General features: G+C 37.6%; 2 protein-coding genes across 2 annotated transcripts; both read left to right on the top strand.

Annotated features, from left to right (window-relative positions):
- Positions 1-1,866: 1,866 nt before the first annotated feature.
- Positions 1,867-4,714, top strand: MELLADRAFT_44021 (uncharacterized protein; the record flags this gene model as incomplete). The annotated part of the gene is made up of 7 exons (XM_007411700.1): positions 1,867-1,943; positions 2,042-2,856; positions 2,939-3,154; positions 3,220-3,672; positions 3,754-3,926; positions 4,016-4,218; positions 4,312-4,714. The coding sequence occupies 7 exons, from the start codon at positions 1,873-1,875 to the stop codon at positions 4,361-4,363; spliced, it is 1,983 nt and encodes a 660-aa protein (XP_007411762.1).
- Positions 4,715-5,322: 608 nt separating this feature from the next.
- Positions 5,323-8,815, top strand: MELLADRAFT_78210 (uncharacterized protein; the record flags this gene model as incomplete). The annotated part of the gene is made up of 7 exons (XM_007411701.1): positions 5,323-6,722; positions 6,823-7,072; positions 7,178-7,392; positions 7,490-7,667; positions 7,787-8,122; positions 8,205-8,267; positions 8,358-8,815. 7 exons carry the CDS (start codon positions 5,473-5,475, stop codon positions 8,496-8,498), a joined length of 2,433 nt encoding a protein of 810 aa, XP_007411763.1.
- Positions 8,816-20,465: the final 11,650 nt, after the last annotated feature.

The following is a 20,465-nucleotide window of genomic DNA, read 5'->3' as shown; positions in this document are numbered from 1 at the left end:
ATAGTTCCTTGGTAATTTAATCAATAAGAGAAACAAAAAGGGTGTGTGTAAATAACATCACCTGATTTGAAAAAAAGCAATTGAATATGGTTGTGCATACAGTTGAATTTGGTATTGAAGTGAATTCTTACTTGTGTTTTTTTATGATGTTTGTGATATTTTGCATCACTGTTCTTGTTTCCTTTTCTTGTGTTTTGATGATCAGTGTTCTTGTATTTTTATCATTGTTTTAGTCCTATACTCTGAACAGGGCTTGATTCTGAGCTTGTCCCATCATTCCGCCTGACACGATTGACCTATGCACAAAATTAAATCCCAAAGGATCTGCTATGCAGATATCTACTGGTTATGTGATATGAATATTGTTTCTTCAATGCCCTTGAAAGAAACTATTTTGGATCATTGTTTTCTGGGCTGCAGACTCCAGAGCCTACTCTCAAATACCAAGGATGTTTTCAGAGGGATTCAAATATGTGGACGGTGACCCAGATGTGTATGGGTTTAGAGGGTTCGCCCAGCAGACCCATACACCCTAAAGCCATAGGATACCCATTACACACCAAGGGATACCGTATCACACAGTGTTAACCGATTTGTGATCAGCTTGTGTTTTTTGAAATCATCTTGCTTCTTCTTCCTTTACCTTGGAGGCCATGTTGTGATTGTTCTCGAGTTCATTGTCAAAAGTCATTTTCTAAGAAACTCGATTGTAAGTGACATGGTCTCAGGGTTATCAATTGATGAATGGCCATCAACCAGTTTTGACGATTCTTACAATTTGGAGAGTTGACTGAATTCACAATCTTTGGTTTATAAATGCGATTGATATCTTTTCAAGAACCGTTAACATGAAACGTACCAATTCTGAATCTAACCGTGATCAAAGGCCATTGCTTGCTGGACTACAACCGCTTTCTACTTCAACATCATCGACCAATGCTACTGCAAGTAAACGTAATCGAAAGCATACGGCCGATACATTTGAACCTAGCCATTCCGATTCACTCGATGATCCAGATGTAGTTGTTGACGATCTCGATGAGGATTCAGATGTGATTGTGGATTCACCTATCGATCCTGTCACACCTTCGGCTTTAGAAGCTCGATTTGTTTTTAATCCAATTAAGAAACCATCCAAAACTATCTTTGTTGAAGGTCTTTCTAATCCTACTCAATATCCTAGAGGTTCAATTCGTCATCCGGTTCCACTTGCTCGTACAACTTCAACTGTCAGACCGATTCTTGAACTGAAAAAACTTTCAATTCGTAATCGAAAGTGTTAGTGTTGTCTGATTTCACTTTGATCCTTTTCCCTTCTGATATTCTTATGATTTGTTTTGTAGCGATCGAAGACCTAAATCAAACAGCAAAGAAGATTAGTATTGAACCGCAAGCAGATGAGTCTATCAATCATAGCGTTGGTATGATACTCGATGCCGTCAAGGCGCTCACGTCAAATCCACCACAGCCTACTTCCGTGAGTTTGACCTTGCTCTCGAACGCATGCGAAGGTAAGATTTCGTTTTCCCTCATCCATTATCCTACACACCTCACCTGCCATTTGATGGTCTGCATTTCTCTTATTGAAAAACGTTTTCTCGTTGTGGTTCAGGTCTTGTGATCTACAGCCCACCCAACTGTGAGGCCCTTTACGAACAAGTTCGGGATCGACTTCAAAGAAAAGCCAAATCTATCTCTGATCAACTGGGTGAAAGTTTACCCAAACCTGAAGTCATGAATCAACTTTGTACAAATTCATATGGAAATCTACTTCAAGTTCTTCAATCTAATAATATGTTTAATAATGTGATGTGTTGTGATTGGATGAAACGGGTTCATCTTGTTTGGAAAGAGTGGTTTGATCTTTTGTTGATGATCCGAGGTATTCTTATTCATCTCGATCGAACTCTTTGGATTCGGTCGGATCACAAGCATTCCATTTGGTACGTCTTAGTGATTGTACTCCTTTGTCAGGAAACATCAAATTACTATATCTCATCGGTGTTCTAATCTCACCTTTGTAATTTTCCTCTCAATAAAGGCATTTGGGCTTGGACCTTTTCAGAAAGCACGTCCTAGGTGTTGACGGAAATCGGTTGTCTCTTTTACTCTCAGCTGTAGTCTGTCAACAAGTCGACTTTGATCGGTTGGGTAGGTCAACCCCCGTCAGTTCACTTCAATCAATCAACCAACTGCTGCATACGACCGTTGGTGCCGAAGGCTTCGATCGAATCATTCTACTGCCTCTCATCAAATCTACTGATCTGTTTTATGAAGATGAAGGAAAAAGATTGATAATAGAAGTGATCTCGGATTCTCTTCGTGTGGGTGGTCCTCAAGGTTATCTGAGACACAGTCTTGTTAGAATCGAAGCCGAAGTTTCACGACTGAGTAAATTATTCAAAACATCTGATGAAACGATCAATGAACATACCCAATCAGCCATTCTACAATCTGTGGAACGAAATCTGATTTATCATCATCTTGATACTTTATTATCTAAAGGATTTGGAGAGATGTTAGTAGGCTTTCCTGAAAGAGAATCAAGTCAATCAATTCAAGATTTGTATAAACTCATACAAAACTTGGGTAAAGAATCGATTCAAAAATTGAGAAATGCGTTTTTAATATGGATGAAACAGATTGGAAATCGGATTGTTGGTGTGGGTTATGAGACTAGTGAACAAAGGGAAAAAGAAGATGAAGAGATGATTGAGAAGTTGATTGAGTTTAAACTTAAAATGAATGACTTGGTTAAGATTTGTTTTGAATCTGAAAGAGAAATGTTTCATGTTGTTAAAGAAGCTTTTGAGAGTTTTATCAATCAGAGACAAAATAAACCAGCTGAATTGATAGGTAAGTTTTCTTGTTTATTTAGATTCTTTTTTTTGTCAGAGGTTTTGCATTTTTGATGACTTTTTTCACTTTTTTCGCATAGCTAAATATTTAGATCAAAAACTTAGACAAGGAAATCGAAACATGACTGATATTGAATTAGATCAATGTTTAAATCAAGTTTTGATTTTGTTTAGGTATACTCAAGGGAAGGATATATTTGAAGAATTTTATAAACGTGATTTAAGTAAAAGATTATTACTTTCTAAATCTGCTTCGATTGATACTGAAAGAAATATGGTGATGAAATTAAAAGAAGGTGAGTTATCTTTTTGTTATGATTCTTTGGGTTTATTTTGGTTTCTGATGACTGTTTTTATATAGAATGTGGGGGTGGATTTACAGCTAAATTAGAAACTATGTTTAGAGATATTGAAACTTCAGTTGATATTAATAATTCGTATCAAACAGTGTTGAAGAAACATAAAGAACATGAAGAAGAACGTTCAATTGAATTAAATGTATCAGTTTTAACGGCCGGTAGTTGGCCAAGTCATCATACAGCTGAACTTCAAATCAATTTACCAAACGAATTGAATTCATCATTGAAGAACTTTGAAAACTTTTATCAATCTAAATATTTAGGACGAAAACTTAAATGGAATCATTTACTTGGTCAATTTATCCTTTCGGCTAGTTTTCATGGATCTGGAGGTAAGATTAAGAAGAAGGAATTATCGGTTTCGACTTATCAAGGGATTATTTTACTTTTGTTTAATGAGATTGAAAGTCATGAAAGTCTTGGATTTGAGAAGATTGTTGAGATGTCAGGTTTACGTTAGTTTGAATCCTGTTTTTTTTCTAGATTTCGGAAGAAAAAGAAAGAAATTGATGTTTTTTTGTTTTGTTTTGATTTAGCTGTTGGAGAAGCAGCTCGAACTTTACAGAGTTTAGCTTGTGGTAAAGTAAGGGTATTGGTAAAGACACCTAAAGGAAAAGATGTAAATCAGACTGATTGCTTTAGTTTGAATCATGAATTTAAACATGATAATTTTAAGATCAAAATCAATCAAATCCAATTTAAAGAGACTGTAAGAGTTATTTTTCATTTTCAACATTGTGAACTCGAGAAAAAAAAGATTTCTTCTGATGTTTTTTTTTGTTTTGGTATTTTTCTTAGGTGATGGAACGTCAATGTACCACTAAGAAAGTCGTGACGGAAAGATCTACATTATTACAACTTTCGATTGTTAGGATTATGAAATCTAGAAAACAAATGAAACATCATGAATTAGTGATGGAGATCATTAATCAATTAAAAGATAGGTTTTCAGTTCAACCTAAAGAGATTAAAGTTGGGATTGAAAGTTTGATTGGTAGAGAGTTAGTTGAATGAGTTTTTATTTTCTCTCTCTCTCTTTCTAATGAATTTGTTATTGATTTGGTTGATTGATTTTTGATTTTCTTTTCTTTTAGTTATATCGAAAGAGTTGATGGTTCGATGGATGAATACCATTACTTGGCTTGAGATTTTTGGTTCTCAAGATTTTGGTTTTTTGAAAGTTTTTATAAGTGATAACTTAATTTGGTTATGATACTTGAAGTTTTGTATGTTATGTTTTTATTCAAATTGATTGTTTTATTTATTTATTGTGATGGTTTTAGTATAGATGTATATTATTCTTTTTTTTTTGATGTTTGATTGAAGATTGAAGAAGTTTGGAAAATTGGATGTTTATAGAGAGTTGTTGGGGAAGAAATCTTTTCTTGTAGTTTGATACTGGTTTGAGATTGTTTGTGTGGACTTTGAGGCCGTTTTCAAAGAGAGGAACTGAGGAACCAAAGTTGTGTTGAATAGATAATTGGATGATATTTGAAGTGAATGGTGTTGGGATACTATATAGTCAGCTACAGTGGGATTCCTTTTTAAGCATTGCCTTTACAAGCATATTTTTTGATAAGCATCAAAAATGATGTGACCATTTTTGGTGGGCAGTAAATTTGGATTTATAAGCATTTTAAGCATATGCTTCAGGTTTTGACTGATATGCTTGTATAATTTCATGTGAAGCATGAAAAAAGAAGCATAACATGATTCTTTCACGTGTTTATGCTTCTATGTGATGCAAGAAAGGAGAAGAAAGGTAGGTGAAGTGGAGTAAATTAGGCTGCATTGAGTAGAAAAGCGAAGATCAATTGAAAAACTGTCTGTCAATTTTTGCTTCTAGGTTTCTGTAGTACATATTTTTCAATAGTTGCAAGTGCCAAGCCTGACATTCAAGCATAGCATAATTTTGAGCATGTTTTATGCTCCTATAGGCTATTAGGTCTGTTCCGATAAGAAGCATTTTTTATATTAGCATGGGATTTGATGCAACCATCACCATGCTTATAAAGGAATCTCACTGTAGTGTGTGAAGTGAGTGAAAGTACTGTGATGATGAAATCTTTTTGAAGCTTGAATTGGACACGGTGGCCCGTGGGTCTGAGAGAGAATGCTTTCTCTAATTTTAAGATTCAAAGGGATCCAAGTGAGCTTGAAGAAAGTTTGCATAAAAGAAACATCTTAAATGGAAATTCCAATTGAAACTTGAAACATCAAATCAAAACAAATTCACTTTATCAATCCCATCAAGAATGCTATCAGCTTCATCTTCAACAAACAAATCAACCATTCCATCATCAAATTCAAATTCATCAGAAACTGAGATCTCTTCATCACAGGAACAAGAACAGAAGATTCAAGAAGATCAAGATTTAAATCAAGACTTAGAAGTTAATCAAACTCATGATGACTACAAAAGACCATTTAGTTTAAACTCAATTCCAAGAAACAGTCTGATTGCGGAAGAAGGAAACCATTCAATCGATTCATTTTCACCACCTACTACACCACCATTATTGGGATCTAATCATGAATCTAAACTTATTAATCTTGAAACGACACCTACTTCGAATTTACAAAGAGAACGTTTATTGACAGGTCCAAGAAGTGATTCTGAAGGTTTGAAACAAGTTTCGATTGGATCAAGTTCTAAATCTAAAGAAGAAATTCATTCATCTACAAACTTATTATCTGAAAACTCTGAATCCATCAAGCTTCCGTTGAGAAAGGATTCTGATACGAGTACTATTTGGAGATCATCATTAGCATCAGTCAATGAATCTTCAATTGATTTGGCTGGTTTGTCAACCAAAAATCAGTTGGAGAAAACTGATTCTGTTTCTCAATCGAGGCCGGTTTCTTCTTTCGATCATCAAGCTTCAACACGCGATGATACAAATGATTTACCTGGGATTAAAAATCTAGACATCAACTTAAGCCCAAGTTCAATTAAGATCTCTGAAGAAGCCGAATCGAAATCAACTTTAAGAAATCTTCATGGTATGAATCTGATGGATGAAAGTTTACATTCTACAACTCGATTAGGACCAACACGTTCAGGAGCCACTTCACCTAGTAGAACACCTACAGGTAAATCATTTGATCCTTCTGTGATTCATCATCCTGGTCAATCACCATCAATAGAAGAAGACGAATCCAAACGGAAAAGTTTACTTGAAGGTCGTCATAAACTTATTGAACATTTTACTAGAGTACAAGAAGAAATGACTGGATCGAATTCTAAAACCATAACTAATTCGATCCAAGAAGAAAAACCGATTAATGAATCTAAAGAAATCATTAAAACTAAAGATAATGAACAAGAAGATTTAAAAAGGACGCGCAAGAAATCATTAGAACCTGCTCCTGTGAGTTTGATTGATTGGGATTTTTGGGGTTCGGTGATGAATGATTATGAAACGGTGGCGAAAAAGAAACCAAAAGAATTAAGTCGAGCTATTCAATCTGGAATTCCTCCAGCTTTGAGAGGAATGATGTGGCAGTTAGTGAAGTCCCCCAAAAAACCTGATTTTGATTTTTCTTTTATTATCCTTCATTAGAAAATTGGTTGATTGATTTTGTTTTGTTTTTTTTTTCGGTAGATTAATGTCATCTTCTAAAGATGTTGAATTAGAAATGGAATATTCTAGATTATTAAACTTACCTTGTCAGTATGAAAAATCGATCACAAGAGATTTAAATCGAACCTTTCCTCAATTAGAATATTTTAAAGAATCAGGTGGGGTAGGTCAAGATTCATTATTAGCGGTTTGTAAAGCGTTTTCATTGTATGATGAAGAAGTGGGTTATACTCAAGGACTTCAATTTATTATTGGTCCCATGTTATTAAATGTAAGGGAAAACTCTTTTTTTTTTTTTTTTGAGTTTTTTCAAATCGTTTTTTTTGATTAATTGATTTAGTTATTTTTTTTTGGGATGAGATTGGTTTTCTTTTAGATGCCGGATGAAGAAGCGTTTTGTGTTTTAGTTAGATTGATGAATTCATATGATCTTAGATCACATTTTATTCCTAATATGCCAGGACTTCAATTAAGATTATTTCAATTTGATCGAATCTTAGAAGACCTTTTACCTCATGTTTATATGCATTTGCTTAGACAAGGGATTAAGAGTAGTATGTATGCTAGTCAATGGTTTCTAACATTATTTGGGTAAGTTTATTTAATCATCTTGATGGCAAAATGAATTCTATTTCTTTTTTATTGGATGAAGTATAAAGATTGATGAGATGTTTTGTTTTGGATTTAGGTATCGATTTCCATTAGAGTTAGTTTCAGTTGTAATGGATTTAGTTTTTGCAGAAGGACTTGAAGCAGTTTTTAGATTTGGATTAAGTTTGATGAAAAAGAATGAAAAGGAAATCTGTGAAAGAGGATTTGATAAGTTATTAGACTTTTTAAAGTTGAATTTATTTGAACCTTATAAAGTAGGTTAGGCTTTTTAGATAATCATAAGGTTTTCTTTTCTTTTCAAAAGTAGTAGGGATTGAAGATTTGAATTTTAGGTAGACTGATTTGAGTTTCTTTTGTTTGATAACTTTGGTAGAATGATGATAGTTTACAGGAATCTTTAAAAGTTCAACCATTTTCTTGTGATTCTGATTCGATACCGAAAGCTGCAGTAGTCGATAAAAGGTTAGATCAAAGTACCACACGAAAAAGATCAGGAACAGATAGTTATAGAGCACAAGAGTTTATTAAAGATGCCTTACAGATCAAGATCACACCGATGATGTTAGATCAATATTCATCTGAATGGGAATCGATCTGTAGAGAGAAAAATGCACATCAAATTGAGATTGATAGATTAAGAGATGCTAATGCTCAACTTAGTGCTCAGGTTAGAAGATTAGAAAGTAATCTTGCTCAAGTTAATGAAGAAGTAAGGTTTTTCGATTTTTTTGTCTATGTGGACATTGGTCGGTTTGAAGAACACTGATTCAGGTTTTGTTTTTGTGAAATAGCATTGTGATTTGGTTAAACAGGTTGTGATGGCTAAACTTGATAGGGAAGAATTAGAAGAAGAAGTGAGGAATCTTTTTTTTATTTTTTGATTTTCTGTTAATCATTCTTTCATTGGCTTACCGTTAACGATCATGATTTTTCTTTGATCTTAGTTGGTTAAATATAAGATGGCTTTTGCAGATTTATCACATCAACAAGCTTCTGAAGGATCAAAACAACATCGAGCTTCGATTATTTCGACTCATTCGTTTAGTTCTAATGGACCTAATTCTTTCATTTCTGATTCCCATTAAAGTTTAGACTTCCAATATAGATTGATGAATGAATGAAATTATTTATGAGGATTTGTTTTTTTGTTTATCTTGATTGAATTAGTGATGAAGAATTTAGATGAATGAATTTGATGATAGAGAGAAAGTACTTTTTTTCAATTCAATTTGAATTCTAGTTTTTGATTGTATTCTTAGTTTTAAAATATTAATCATATTCAAGTTTTTAGAAAGTTGAAGGTTTGGTTTTATTTTTTTGTATATATGCATAAAAGAAAATGGGGTGAAATTGATTGGTTTCACTTTTAAAAAGGTTTATTATATTGAGTGGATTTCAATTTAAAATTGTGTGTACAAGCACAGTCAAAATCTTGTACTGTGATATTAACGGTACTCAAAGTTGTGTATACTTTGCCGTGCATAGTTTTTTTGTGTTTTTTTGCAACTACAAACAACTTGGAAAAAGTATGTTTCTTGATTGAAGCTCAAAGATATGTACTTTTAAGCCAAAAACATAGTTTTCCCTGGTTGTGTGAATTTGTGAAAAAAGAAAAGAAAACTATGCACAGCAAAGTATACACAACTTTGACTACCGTAATTGATCTCCTCATGAAACACAACAAAGAAATCAAGAAAATTGTGGTGTGAAACGAAAAATGTGTTGAGATAGTCCTGCATGACTTTCAAATTCCTTATGTAAAAGTCCTGTGAGACTAACCCATGATACATAGATTCTAAGTGTGTGCTTAACAAGCACATTACATCATGTGAAAACCATTATGTAAAAGTTTCACTATATAAATCCTACTGGAGCAGTCTAGGAAAGGTGCTTCTTCTTCACCTTTCCTTTGTCTCTTTCTCTGACTGTTCCAGGTAGGATTTCTCTCTGTGTTCTCTCTTTCTCTGTTCTGTCTGATTTTGTCCATGAAATTTACATACCTTTCCTTTGTCTCTTTCTCTGACTGCTCCACAGCTAAAGTGGTTATGAGCCCATCATCTACTGACTGAATTCAAACCATATCTCATATTCTTAGTTCTTCAAATGACTCAATTAACTTCTTGAACCTAAATTCTAAAACTCTAATCATCATTGCACATCTATTTCATATTCTGTAACCTTTGTTTTGGAAAGGTCCAAAGGTACAATGACTGATACTACCAATAAAACAATCAAGTTATCTGGTATGACCCCACTCCGCCCACCGGGCAATGACTCCAATTACCTTGATTGGAAGTTCAAAATCAAACTTGCTCTCAAAGATGCAAAGCTCTTGTATGTCCTGCAGCCCATTGTAGCAAAGGATTGTCCATCTGGCTGGGAGGTTGACAACACCAAATCCTGTACCCTGATCTTGAGGTCTATCGAAGACAGTAACCTCCAATACATCAAGTCACATTGACAAGATGCATCAGGGACGTGGGCAGCTTTGCAATCTGCGCATGAAGACTCCACCTCTGGAGGACACATGCATCTTCTCCATTGTCTCATCACCACACAAATGGTGGTGATGACATCATTTCTAATATCAACAAGCTCCATAACGTATATGAACGACTCGACTCACTGATCACTAACAAGTCTCCTCTCACTGTCAACAAAATCTTCACCACGTCTATTCTGACTTCTCTTCCTATTGATTGGCTTCCGGTTGTTACTCCTCTAATGCACCACACCAAGGTCAACTCCGCTACTGTCATTCGATTCATCAAGAATGAAGTTACTTGCTGTTGTAGAACTCCTACACAGTGTAGCGTAGGCTGAGCCAGAGAGGGTAAGAATCACCACGTGTGAGAGCGGATGAAAATACGGGTGCAGTGAAGCTGCCCTCAACCTTTTATTGCTGTTTGGAAAGAACTAGAACAATCTAACAACTTTCTATCTGCACAAATTTTTGCCGCAAAACTTTGTTTATCCCGCAAATGGATGCGCAAGGTCTGGCGGTGTACTGTACACGCCTACACAACCTCTATAACCAGAGTTATGTATTTTCAATTTTTTACTACTTTTGGATTTTGAGTCCGCAACGTACTTTTGCAACTGGAGAGGGGGGAGATGGGTTTGTTGGCGGTGGGGATTTTCCAGAAAATTGGGTACTCGGACCCGGTGCTAACAACTTATGATTGTTTTGAATAATTGGCAAAGTTGAATTTCCAGAAGGGATTTTTTAAAATTGACGGATTTGTTGAAAGGGAGGGATTCAAACAGGTGCACAGGGTTGGCCCCAAGTTGTTTGAGATTTCACCAACAGTGACAGTAATGTCAAATGGAATAAAATAAATAAATACATAAAAACAAGTACCCTTCACACCAGCTCAGCAACCAATAAGAACTCAATATCAATAACTCAAACAACACAACCTCAAGATTGATGATCAACAGATTTAATCACAACTCCTTCAAAACCAGAACACTTCAAGACTTTAACACTATCACTTCAAGACTTCAACACAATCACTTAGACACAAGCACACACAAAAAGAAACACACAGATCAAATCAAAACCAATATGATAGGATGAAGATTCATCCGCCTTGATTTCTCCAGATTCCTCCTGCTTTTATACTTGCAACCTCCTATTCAACCACTATGCACACTTCCATGTGCCTCAACCAATTTGTTTAAGTTTTACTCCAATCACATTCTGCCCCTCCTCTCCCAGATCACATCAACGCAAGTTTTTCTTTCTCCACTTTCCTTCTGTTTCATTCAATACTAATTTCTGCTTCAACTTCCCCACTATCCCACTTGATCAATCAATGCCCACCTCATATCACCTTCTCCACCTCAATCTCATTGCATCATCATCAAGGTCCTCTTGGCTTTATTGATTTAGAACTTGATTTTGGATCTTGATCAGGGTAAGTTAATCAATTTCAATTTTGGCTCATTTAAGTAAGTTTCATTTTGATTTTCTTCTTTGCTTTCTTCCTTCATTTCTACTTGAATATACTGACATCATCATCTTTCTTTCTCCACTATCTCATCTTCTACATTTAGTTTTTGATTTTGATCCTTTTGTAAGTAAGTTTCTCCACTTTCCTTTTCACCTTTATAGTTTTAATTCAACTACAATTTCAATTTTGATCCTTCAATTTAAATCTTGAATAAGTAAGTGATTTTCAGATTTGATCCTTCTATTTAGTTTATCATGTTGATCCCAGCTTGTAATCTTGGTATCACATTCTTGTTTTCTTCTGATCTTAAATCTCAATTTTGGACCTTAATCTCAATCTTGAATAATACTGACACCTTCCTTTTGTTTGAAATATAGATATTCTTTACTTTATTAAATAGTAATCACCAATTTCTTTTAGTATTTCTTCTTTTATCTATTTTGTTTTGCTTGTATGTAGTTCATCTTTTGTAAAGAGATGAGTAGCAAAATAATTAAAGTGCAAATTTGAAGATAATAAGCTATAATCAAAGATAAGTTTGAGTTGAGTGATGATACTTGAGTCTTGAATTTGAAGAATTCTATGAGCTCATAATTGTAAAATGCAATATAAATAATTGTTATTTTAACAAAACAATATAAATGAATGAGCAACTGAAGAAAAAACTCAAAGAATATAAAATTGATATAAAAGTTGAATCTTTTATAATAACTCTAAATCCTTGATTAAATAAATATCAACAGGTAATGTTAAAAAATTGATCATTAATTTTGATTTCCACACTGTAAAACCTCTCTTGATCAAACTACATCCTCCAACACAGTTGCAGCCAGAGCACATGTGACTCAATCTTTTGATTTACGTCCTCAGTCTGGTTCATCTTGCAACACTAAGTACTGCACTTACAGCAAGAGACGTAATCATAAAGTTGCAAATTGCTGGATCAAAGAAACTGATGAAGGACACCCATTCTCTACTTCCTCTTGACGAGGCGGATCATCTCAAGTCTCCAACAACTCATCTTGTTTCACCACCAAAGCTGGAAATTCATCAGTTGTTGCTCTTGAGTTTAGCAATGATGAAGACAAATTGGTGAATGAAGAAAACTTTCTTCAGGTCAAGTCAGCTAGAGTAGTCTCCACCAAGTCCGCAAACGTGTCCAATTGGAACATCAACTCTGGCTGTTCTCTCTCAATGACACCACAGGAGTAGGACTGGAGGGACGTGTCACGAGGTAAGTGACACATGGTGAGGACTCTTAGAGAGCCTCCAGTGCTAAGCTTTATGCTGTTTGCTACGCTTGCTCTAGAGTCTCCTAGAGTGAGAGTTGCATGCTTTGGGAGGAGCCTAGCAGCTAACTTGGGTTACCGAGAATCCCTTAGGATTTATTCTTGGTAACCGGGAAAGTTAGCAATCTCTTACAGAACAGGTAAGAGCCCTTTCAAACCTTGGGTGGGAGGGGATGAAATCACGTGGGTTTGAAAGGGGGACTCTACACGAGGGAAAGGTGACTAAGAGATGATCAGGAGAATCAGGAGAATTGAGTGAGAGAGAAGATGACAAAGAGGTGATGAGAAGGAAAGAGGTTCTCATCTCACTGGCTACAAGGGAGGTAGCTGGGTATCTTGATGATGAACAACATCTGTGCCTGGATCATCACATAATCCAGGGCGAGCCCAATCACCTCATCTTGTCAGTTCGGGCTTCTTGGTGATGTCACTTAGGGACCTTTCCAGGGCGTGACATGGACCAGGTTGATTCCTGGTGGCAGCGTCACCAACCCAACAAATCAGCTCTCATCGGTCTTGAAGGCTTCAAGAAAATCATCCAACTTGACAATTTGTCATCTATTAAAGCTACTCACTCCGGAACCACTGTCTTACCTATGAATGAATATGCTCATCATCATCCTACTCTGCTTGTCCCGGAACTTCAAGAGCCTATTCTCTCCGTCTCGTCCCTCTGTATGATGGTTTTATCCTTGTCTTTGACAAATCTTCATGCTCATTTTATCACGCTAGCGATGTGTCTATTGCCTCAGAACTGGTTAGCACTGGTTACCAAAGGGGAAACTTGTACTACTTAGCAGCTAAGGTAGATGAACCCTACTCCAATCTGACTTCTGAAAAGAGTTCGGATTCCAGTCTTCTTCATTGGCATCAAAAACTAGGTCATATAGGACTGAAAGCCCTCAAGAAACTTCTATCAACTTCCCAAATGAAACCTGATGTTATGAATGAGATAGATGTTCAAAGGTGTCCTGTGTGTGTGAAGTCCAAGATGGCAAGAAGTTCTTTCAAATCTTGCTCAGACCACAGATCTACTTCTGTTGCTGCTCTCATTCACTCAGATGTGTGTAGTTTTGAGGTGTCATCATGTGAGGGATATAAATACTTTGTAACCTTCATCAATGATCACTCCAAATTTACCATCATATCAAGTCTGGCTCGCAGCGCTGCTAGGCCATATTTGGAAAGCGCTGCGCAGAACGGGGTGTCTCAAAGCCGGCAGCGTTAAGGGCAGCGGGTCTGGGGTTCAGGGGGTTTTGGGAAGCTAAAAGCGAAGTTTTTTCTCGCAGCGCTTCGGAGCGTTGCAGGCAAAAAAAAAGGTTTTGTATTTTCTTAAAAAGAGAACGTAAAAAAACTGTAAAGAAAAGACCGTAAAGAAACATTAAGAGACTGAGACAATGTTTAAACAAAGTGTACTGTAAAGACTGTAGAGAAATACTGTAAAAGACAAAGGGAAAACAATTGAACTGTAAACATTATATAGAAACTTTTTAAAGGAGTGTAATGAAGATAAGATAAATAGAAGGTAAGAGTATCAAGTTAGTTTCGATTTTGTCTAGTCTTCTTGACCAGGAACTTCTTGGCATATTCAATCACTTTGCCCACTTCTGCAAAGTCACCAGTCAAAGGTATTCCTTCGATTACCCATATTTGACAACTAACCAACATTTCAATCAAGCGAGGGACTAATCCTCCTCGTTCTGCTGTACATACACGTCCCGCAATTGAGAAGGAACGTTCAGGGGCACCGGATGCCGCAGGTGTTGCTAAGTAGTCCCGAGCCAAAGTCGATAAGACAGGGTATTTACCTTCTTGAGTCTGTAAGAGATCAGAGATCAGCTTTGGTAATGAAGTATACAAAAGATGAAAGACGAGAAATTGCTTACACTCCACCACTCCAGAGCATGATCTGGGTTGTTCACATCGGGCGATACCATTGGGTCAATACCCTGAAGGTATCGGTCGAGCTCATCGAGGTTGCTTGAGGTGACTACTTTGTCATAGAGATGAAGGAAGGATGGTCCAACATCTTTGTTTGAAGTCTTGATTGCCAAAGGTGGAGAGACTGGTTGATTTTGAACGTCAGTTGCATCTCGTTGCAAAGTGAATACAGATTGTAGTAATTCTTGGGCTCGCTGGTGATTGGCCGAGTCTTCTCCAAAAACGTGAGAAAAGAATCTGACTCGTAATCCTGGGTGAAAGACGGCAGCAAGAACCAGGGTGTCGCATCCAATAGCTTCCTCCAGATAAGTTTTGATCTTTCCAATCATGACGTCCACCATAGGATAGAGCGGGTCGTTGATGTGCATATTATTTAATTGGCTTTCCATCAAGGACTTGAGCTCCACATACTTGGCGATAACCATACACCCTGTAGGTTTATCGCCTTCCATTTGTCGAGTAAGAATCTTGTATGGCTATCCCCAGACCCGGTCAGGAAATGTCTAATCAGTCAGGAGTCACGATGTAAGATAATAGCAAAAAATAAGAAACTTACTGTGAGTATGTCCAACATATCTTGCATAGCCTGCCAATCCCCCACCGAGAATTCCAGCTCTTCGAAGTACCCGTGTTTTTTACCATCTTTTCTTGGACGACACTTCCTTGAGTGAACTTTGGTCAAGTCATCTCTCATGACTCGATCAATGAGCTGAATGAAGTACAAAGAGATCAAACAATTAGTTCAATTGTTCACTGAACTGGGGATCAATGCTTTGATAGAATATGTAAGACACTTACATTGCGCGCCTCCCACATCCGCTCCCAGCGTTCAGCTTGTATTCCCCACCGAATACCGTGGCCTGACAAGAGAGCCTTCAGCGCAGGTAAGTCGTCCAATTTACGTTGAACATTAGCTTGATGTCGGCGTCGATTGAAATCTGCACGGTGTCCACTGGAGCGAGTGAGCTTCTTGTTCACCTTATCCATCTGTAAGAGGTAATATGTCCCAAATTGATATTTCAGTCATGTGAATGTAAGTAATAGAAGGTATTACATTACTTACATCATTACTCAAACCTTTCATATAAGTATCCCCAAGGGGGTAAGCGGTCTTACGGTTACGGTAGTTTTCTGGCTCGTCTTCTTCTTTGCGATCTTCTTCTTGGGGGTCAGCGTTGGAATCTGAATCATCGGGTTCGCTGCTCTGATTACTTTCTAATTCGTCATTATCATCATCTCCACTCATACTTTCACTTTGATTAACTTCTAATTCCTCCAATCCAGACTTGAGGCCATCCAACTCGTCCTCCTCCTCGATCGAAGCCAACACTTCAACCGGTGGAAACCTACCTAAGGTGTTGTGGCGGATGCGCCTCGGTTTCATACCTAGTGCGTCCAGCCCGGCCTTGACTATCAGTCCCATTTTGTGACAGAAGCAACGAATCGACATCGATTTCGGATTCCAGCTGAGATCATGGCCTGATTTGTAACCTTCTTCACGGAGCTGACGATGCATCTCACGGCCTAGGGTGAAGTTGTTGCTTCCTGAGTCAGAAGCCATGGCTAGCATGTAATAAAGAAATATAAATCAGCATATCGAGTTAAATTGAAATGAAATGAAAGTAAGAAAGAAAAAAGAAACTTCAAAGGACTTATCTTTTTATAGAGATCGTTCTTTTTTAATACAGTTACCATGGGCTCAGCAAGCAAGTTGCCGTTGTGATGCCATGCAACTAACTTCATACTTAAATGTCGGACAACATATTTCCAGTCCTTCGTAACGTAAGAGACCGATGATCCAATGAATGCGTGAAGGTTTCCCTTCACCGTCCATACATCTTGAATCAGACAGAACTTGCTGTCCAGTTCCTGTAATAAGAGAAGGGAAGAATATCAATGAAAAGACGAGATAAATGGAGATGAAAGGAAAGGAGAATGTCAAGAAATGATAAGAGATGAAATTCAAACCTTGAGTTCCTTCTCAATGACTAGTCCACGAAGCGAAAGATACAGTCGTTTGGCCTCTTCGGCCGACCACTTTCGTCCAAAAACTCGTGCATCAGGTCGTAGCCAATACATTATTGACTTAAGGATCGTATCTTCGATACGAATGAAAGGCAATGCGTGCGCCACTTGCCACACCGAGAGACATTGATTTAATGTACGATTGGAGAAGGTCGGTGGTTCGTTGACAAAGGAAGTAAGAGATGTTTGATGATCTTGCTGGAGACGCTGAGCTCGGAGTTCATTCACAGTGGGAGGGAGCTTGGCGCCAGCGGCAATTGCCTGATTGCGACGTGGGCACCCCACTCCAGACTTACCAGGTGCAGGATTACCATCTCGGTGCACTTTGAGGTTGGATCTTCGAGAGCTGGCACTGACTCGGACCTCCTTGTTACACCAGGTACAAGTATGAGATAGTCCTGGTTGGTCCTTTGCCTACAAGATCACTTATCGTCAGCTACACAGATACAAATACAAGCTTTGTAAGACAATATGAGCAAGATATCAGACTTACATCTTTTTTCAAATGCCAGGGAGGTCCAAAGTACTCGAATGGACAGTCAAAGTCGTCAGGAGCCTGATTCCTTTTGCGTTTTCTGAGGCGCGAGTTGTCCTCATCCGAGTCTTGTTGTAAGTCGACTTCGATCACTGGACCCGATTGGATTGGTACCTACAGATAGTGTTCAAAAACATGAACGATAGGAACATAAGATTGTCAATCAAAAATTGAATGAGATTTTCAGTAGATGGTACTGGACTTACAGGACCAGATCCTTGGCTCTTCTTGCCTTTTGAAGCAAGGATCCTTGAAGTAGAAGAAGAGACCATAGAAGAGACCATTCCACCATCGGATACTGATTGGGAGCGTTCACGGAAGGATCCTGTGCCAGTAGCCTGCGTTTAGAAGATAAACAATGAAGAATTATAAAGGTAAGATTCAAATAAACAAATTACAATTGTAGATTGTAAAAAAAGATGACTTACAGAAGATGCCGGACGTGAGACAGTCTTCGATCGTCCACGTGCTGGTTCACGAAACACTTCATCGCCAGGCAAGGAGGCAGATCGCTCTCGACGACGGTGGACATGGGCGTCTCTGACATCCCTGACTGAGAACAAGTCACCCATGCCACGTCGCGAGTCGGACAAGGGAATAATCATCCCTGGAACTCTTCTGGCCGGAGTGACTACACGAGAAGACCGACGGGGAGGAGGAGCGGGACCATCGTCGGTTTCATACCCAGTGGTCAAGAAAGACTCGATGGTTGGCTGCTTGTGGTTGTTACACATGATGTCTATAATGGGAATTGGAGGGTGATTTGTGATAGAAGTATAGTTTGAGAAAGTAATGGAAACGATCTATGATACGATAAATGGAGGAGATGGAATGAAAATCAGATATCGATTAACAACTAAACGGAATTGTCGTCGAGATTTGAAAACGGGTGGGAGATGCTTACCTTTTTAGTCATGTCCAAGGTTCCCCCAACCCCCACGATAGTTTGACCCATGATTATATGAATCTGGGAAGAGAACGCCCTAGATCGTAAGTGATTAATTGATTGAATAAGATCGTACCAATTGTTTTGGAATGGTGAAATCGAGTTATCCTGACAACTGGAGAGAGAACGCCCTAGATCGTAAGTGATTAATTGATTGAATAAGATCGTACCAATTGTTTTGGAATCTGGAGAGAAAGAGGTGAATCTGGAGAGAGAACGCCCTAAATCGTAAGTGATTAATTGATCGAATAAGATCAAAACAGAGGTTTTTGAATTGTGATATTGGATTATCCTGACGACTGGAGAGAAGGAGATGAAAGTTTGAATTGAATTTGATACGTCCACTGTTTGTTGGACTGTGAATCAGAGAGATTGGCGTATGATCTAGATCGAAAGGATCCATAGTGCCAAAAGGGGGAGAACTGGGTGGGGGGGTCACTGCGTCCACGAGAGACGTTCTCGATGTCGAGATCGTTAGATGGGCAGTGTTTGTCTCAAGTTTGGCCCAAGTTTGGCTAGACTTTGGCCCCAAATGCTCACGTGAACTGCTCAGGAGAGCCTCTAAGCCTCAATCAAAAAGCACATCCTGGTTGAGCCTGGTTAAGCGGGTGTTGCTGACCCTCAGAGCAGCTCAGTTTAATCTTCCAAATGTTCAATCTTATTTCCTCAACCTCCCCCCTCACTCGATATCGTCTCTTTTGCCATAGACTATACAGAATTTTGCCTGAATCTGGAGACTCTACATACTCACCACCGAACATCCCTCATCTCAATCTACCTCTCCACTTCCTACCGATTCATCTTCATCTTCAGATCATCTATCTTCCTCCAACCTTTCAAGTTCAATCGATCATTTACATCATCATGATTTACGTCATCATGCTCCTTTATTCGAAAAAACCACTCCACCACTTGAAAGAACTCTTGCTCAGGCTGGAATTCTAACGGATGCAATCCAGACAGTTGAATTGGTCGGAGGATCGACTCGAGTACCTGCTTCAAAATCTTGAATTCAAAACGACTCAACATATCCAGCCTTATCAAAATTTGTAATATAGTATTCTACTTAATGTGCTTTATTATATACTCGTTATGCTTATTTTAATGTACAAATATGATTGTTGATTGATTTTTCAAAAGTAAATGTTCATGAATTCTTATGGAACTAATTGATTTATTTTTCGGTCTGATCGAACGTATACCATGATTGTTTGAATGTTTCCTTTGAACTTGATAAACTGTGATATATTGAGTGCTAGGTTAGTGAGACCAAGGATTATGAAATATCAGAAATAGTGGAACAAAATTGTTTACCATTCATTTAACAAGGGATTTGGCTCCCTCCTTGTCTTTTCTAAGGTTGTCTTCTATCTTTCAAACTTATAAAACTTTGGTTTCAGTTTGATTGGTTTCTTTTCTTTATCAGTCTTCTTTTAAATGCCTTGCAAAGATCACAAAGTTCAAGTATGCCCTCTATAGATCACCAAAATGACCACCAATTCTTGTATTTTGATCAGTTCAAACCGCGTCCTCTAGAACAGGCTTTCTTTGCGTTCAAGCACTGTTACGACAAGAAACATAAACATCGACTCTTGCCTTGAAAGACCTAAACTCGAGCAAGTATGTTTGAAACTGTGATAAATTTCCTCTCAAAGATTCTCATTGTATCGAATTCAAGTCTAAGACTTCAAGTTGTATCTTCTGCTATGAAATTACATCCATCACTACATTACCCACTTACTAAGTCTTCAACAAAATATACAACAACAATCTATAACAGTTTGCTTTGTCTTACTCCTAATGATTTAGCTCGAAGGTAAAACAATGAGAAAAGAAAGAAACCTCAAATTTGCTAAACCAAAATCAGTATCATATCACCAATGATAGTCAAGAGAAAGACTTACGATCAGGTTGAGCAGTAAGAGCTGAGATCAGATCTAGCACTAGCTCATTGAATAATTTGGCTTGAGCTGCGATGAGACAAATCGATCCTTGGACTGGGGTCGACCGTGCCTGCAAAGTATGAACGAGGGATACATGAACAAAAGAAAGGGGGATCTCTGGCATGTAAGAAATAGATCATTGTAGCTTACCGAATTTCCTAATCTTGCACGATGAAAATCAGACTTGAATCGATCTTTCTCCTCAATTTCGCATAGAGAGCGTACAAGACAACGTCATCAAAGCTTGATCATCGCTCGTAGCTCGGAGAGCAGACTCGAGTAAGATTGTGTCGATAGAGAGAACTAGCAGGTTTATTCAAACTCGGTCCTAAGCTTTCAATCAATAAACTGATAAAATCGCCTCTACATTAAATCAGATTTAATTGATGAGACTTACCTTTTTAGCAAAGATCGGAT

The sequence above is a fragment of the Melampsora larici-populina genome (genome assembly GCF_000204055.1).
Source record: "Melampsora larici-populina 98AG31 unplaced genomic scaffold MELLAscaffold_26, whole genome shotgun sequence".
NCBI lineage: Eukaryota > Fungi > Basidiomycota > Pucciniomycetes > Pucciniales > Melampsoraceae > Melampsora > Melampsora laricis-populina.
The sequence above is the reverse complement of the archived record's forward strand: the minus strand, read 5'-3'. Positions and strand labels throughout refer to the sequence as shown.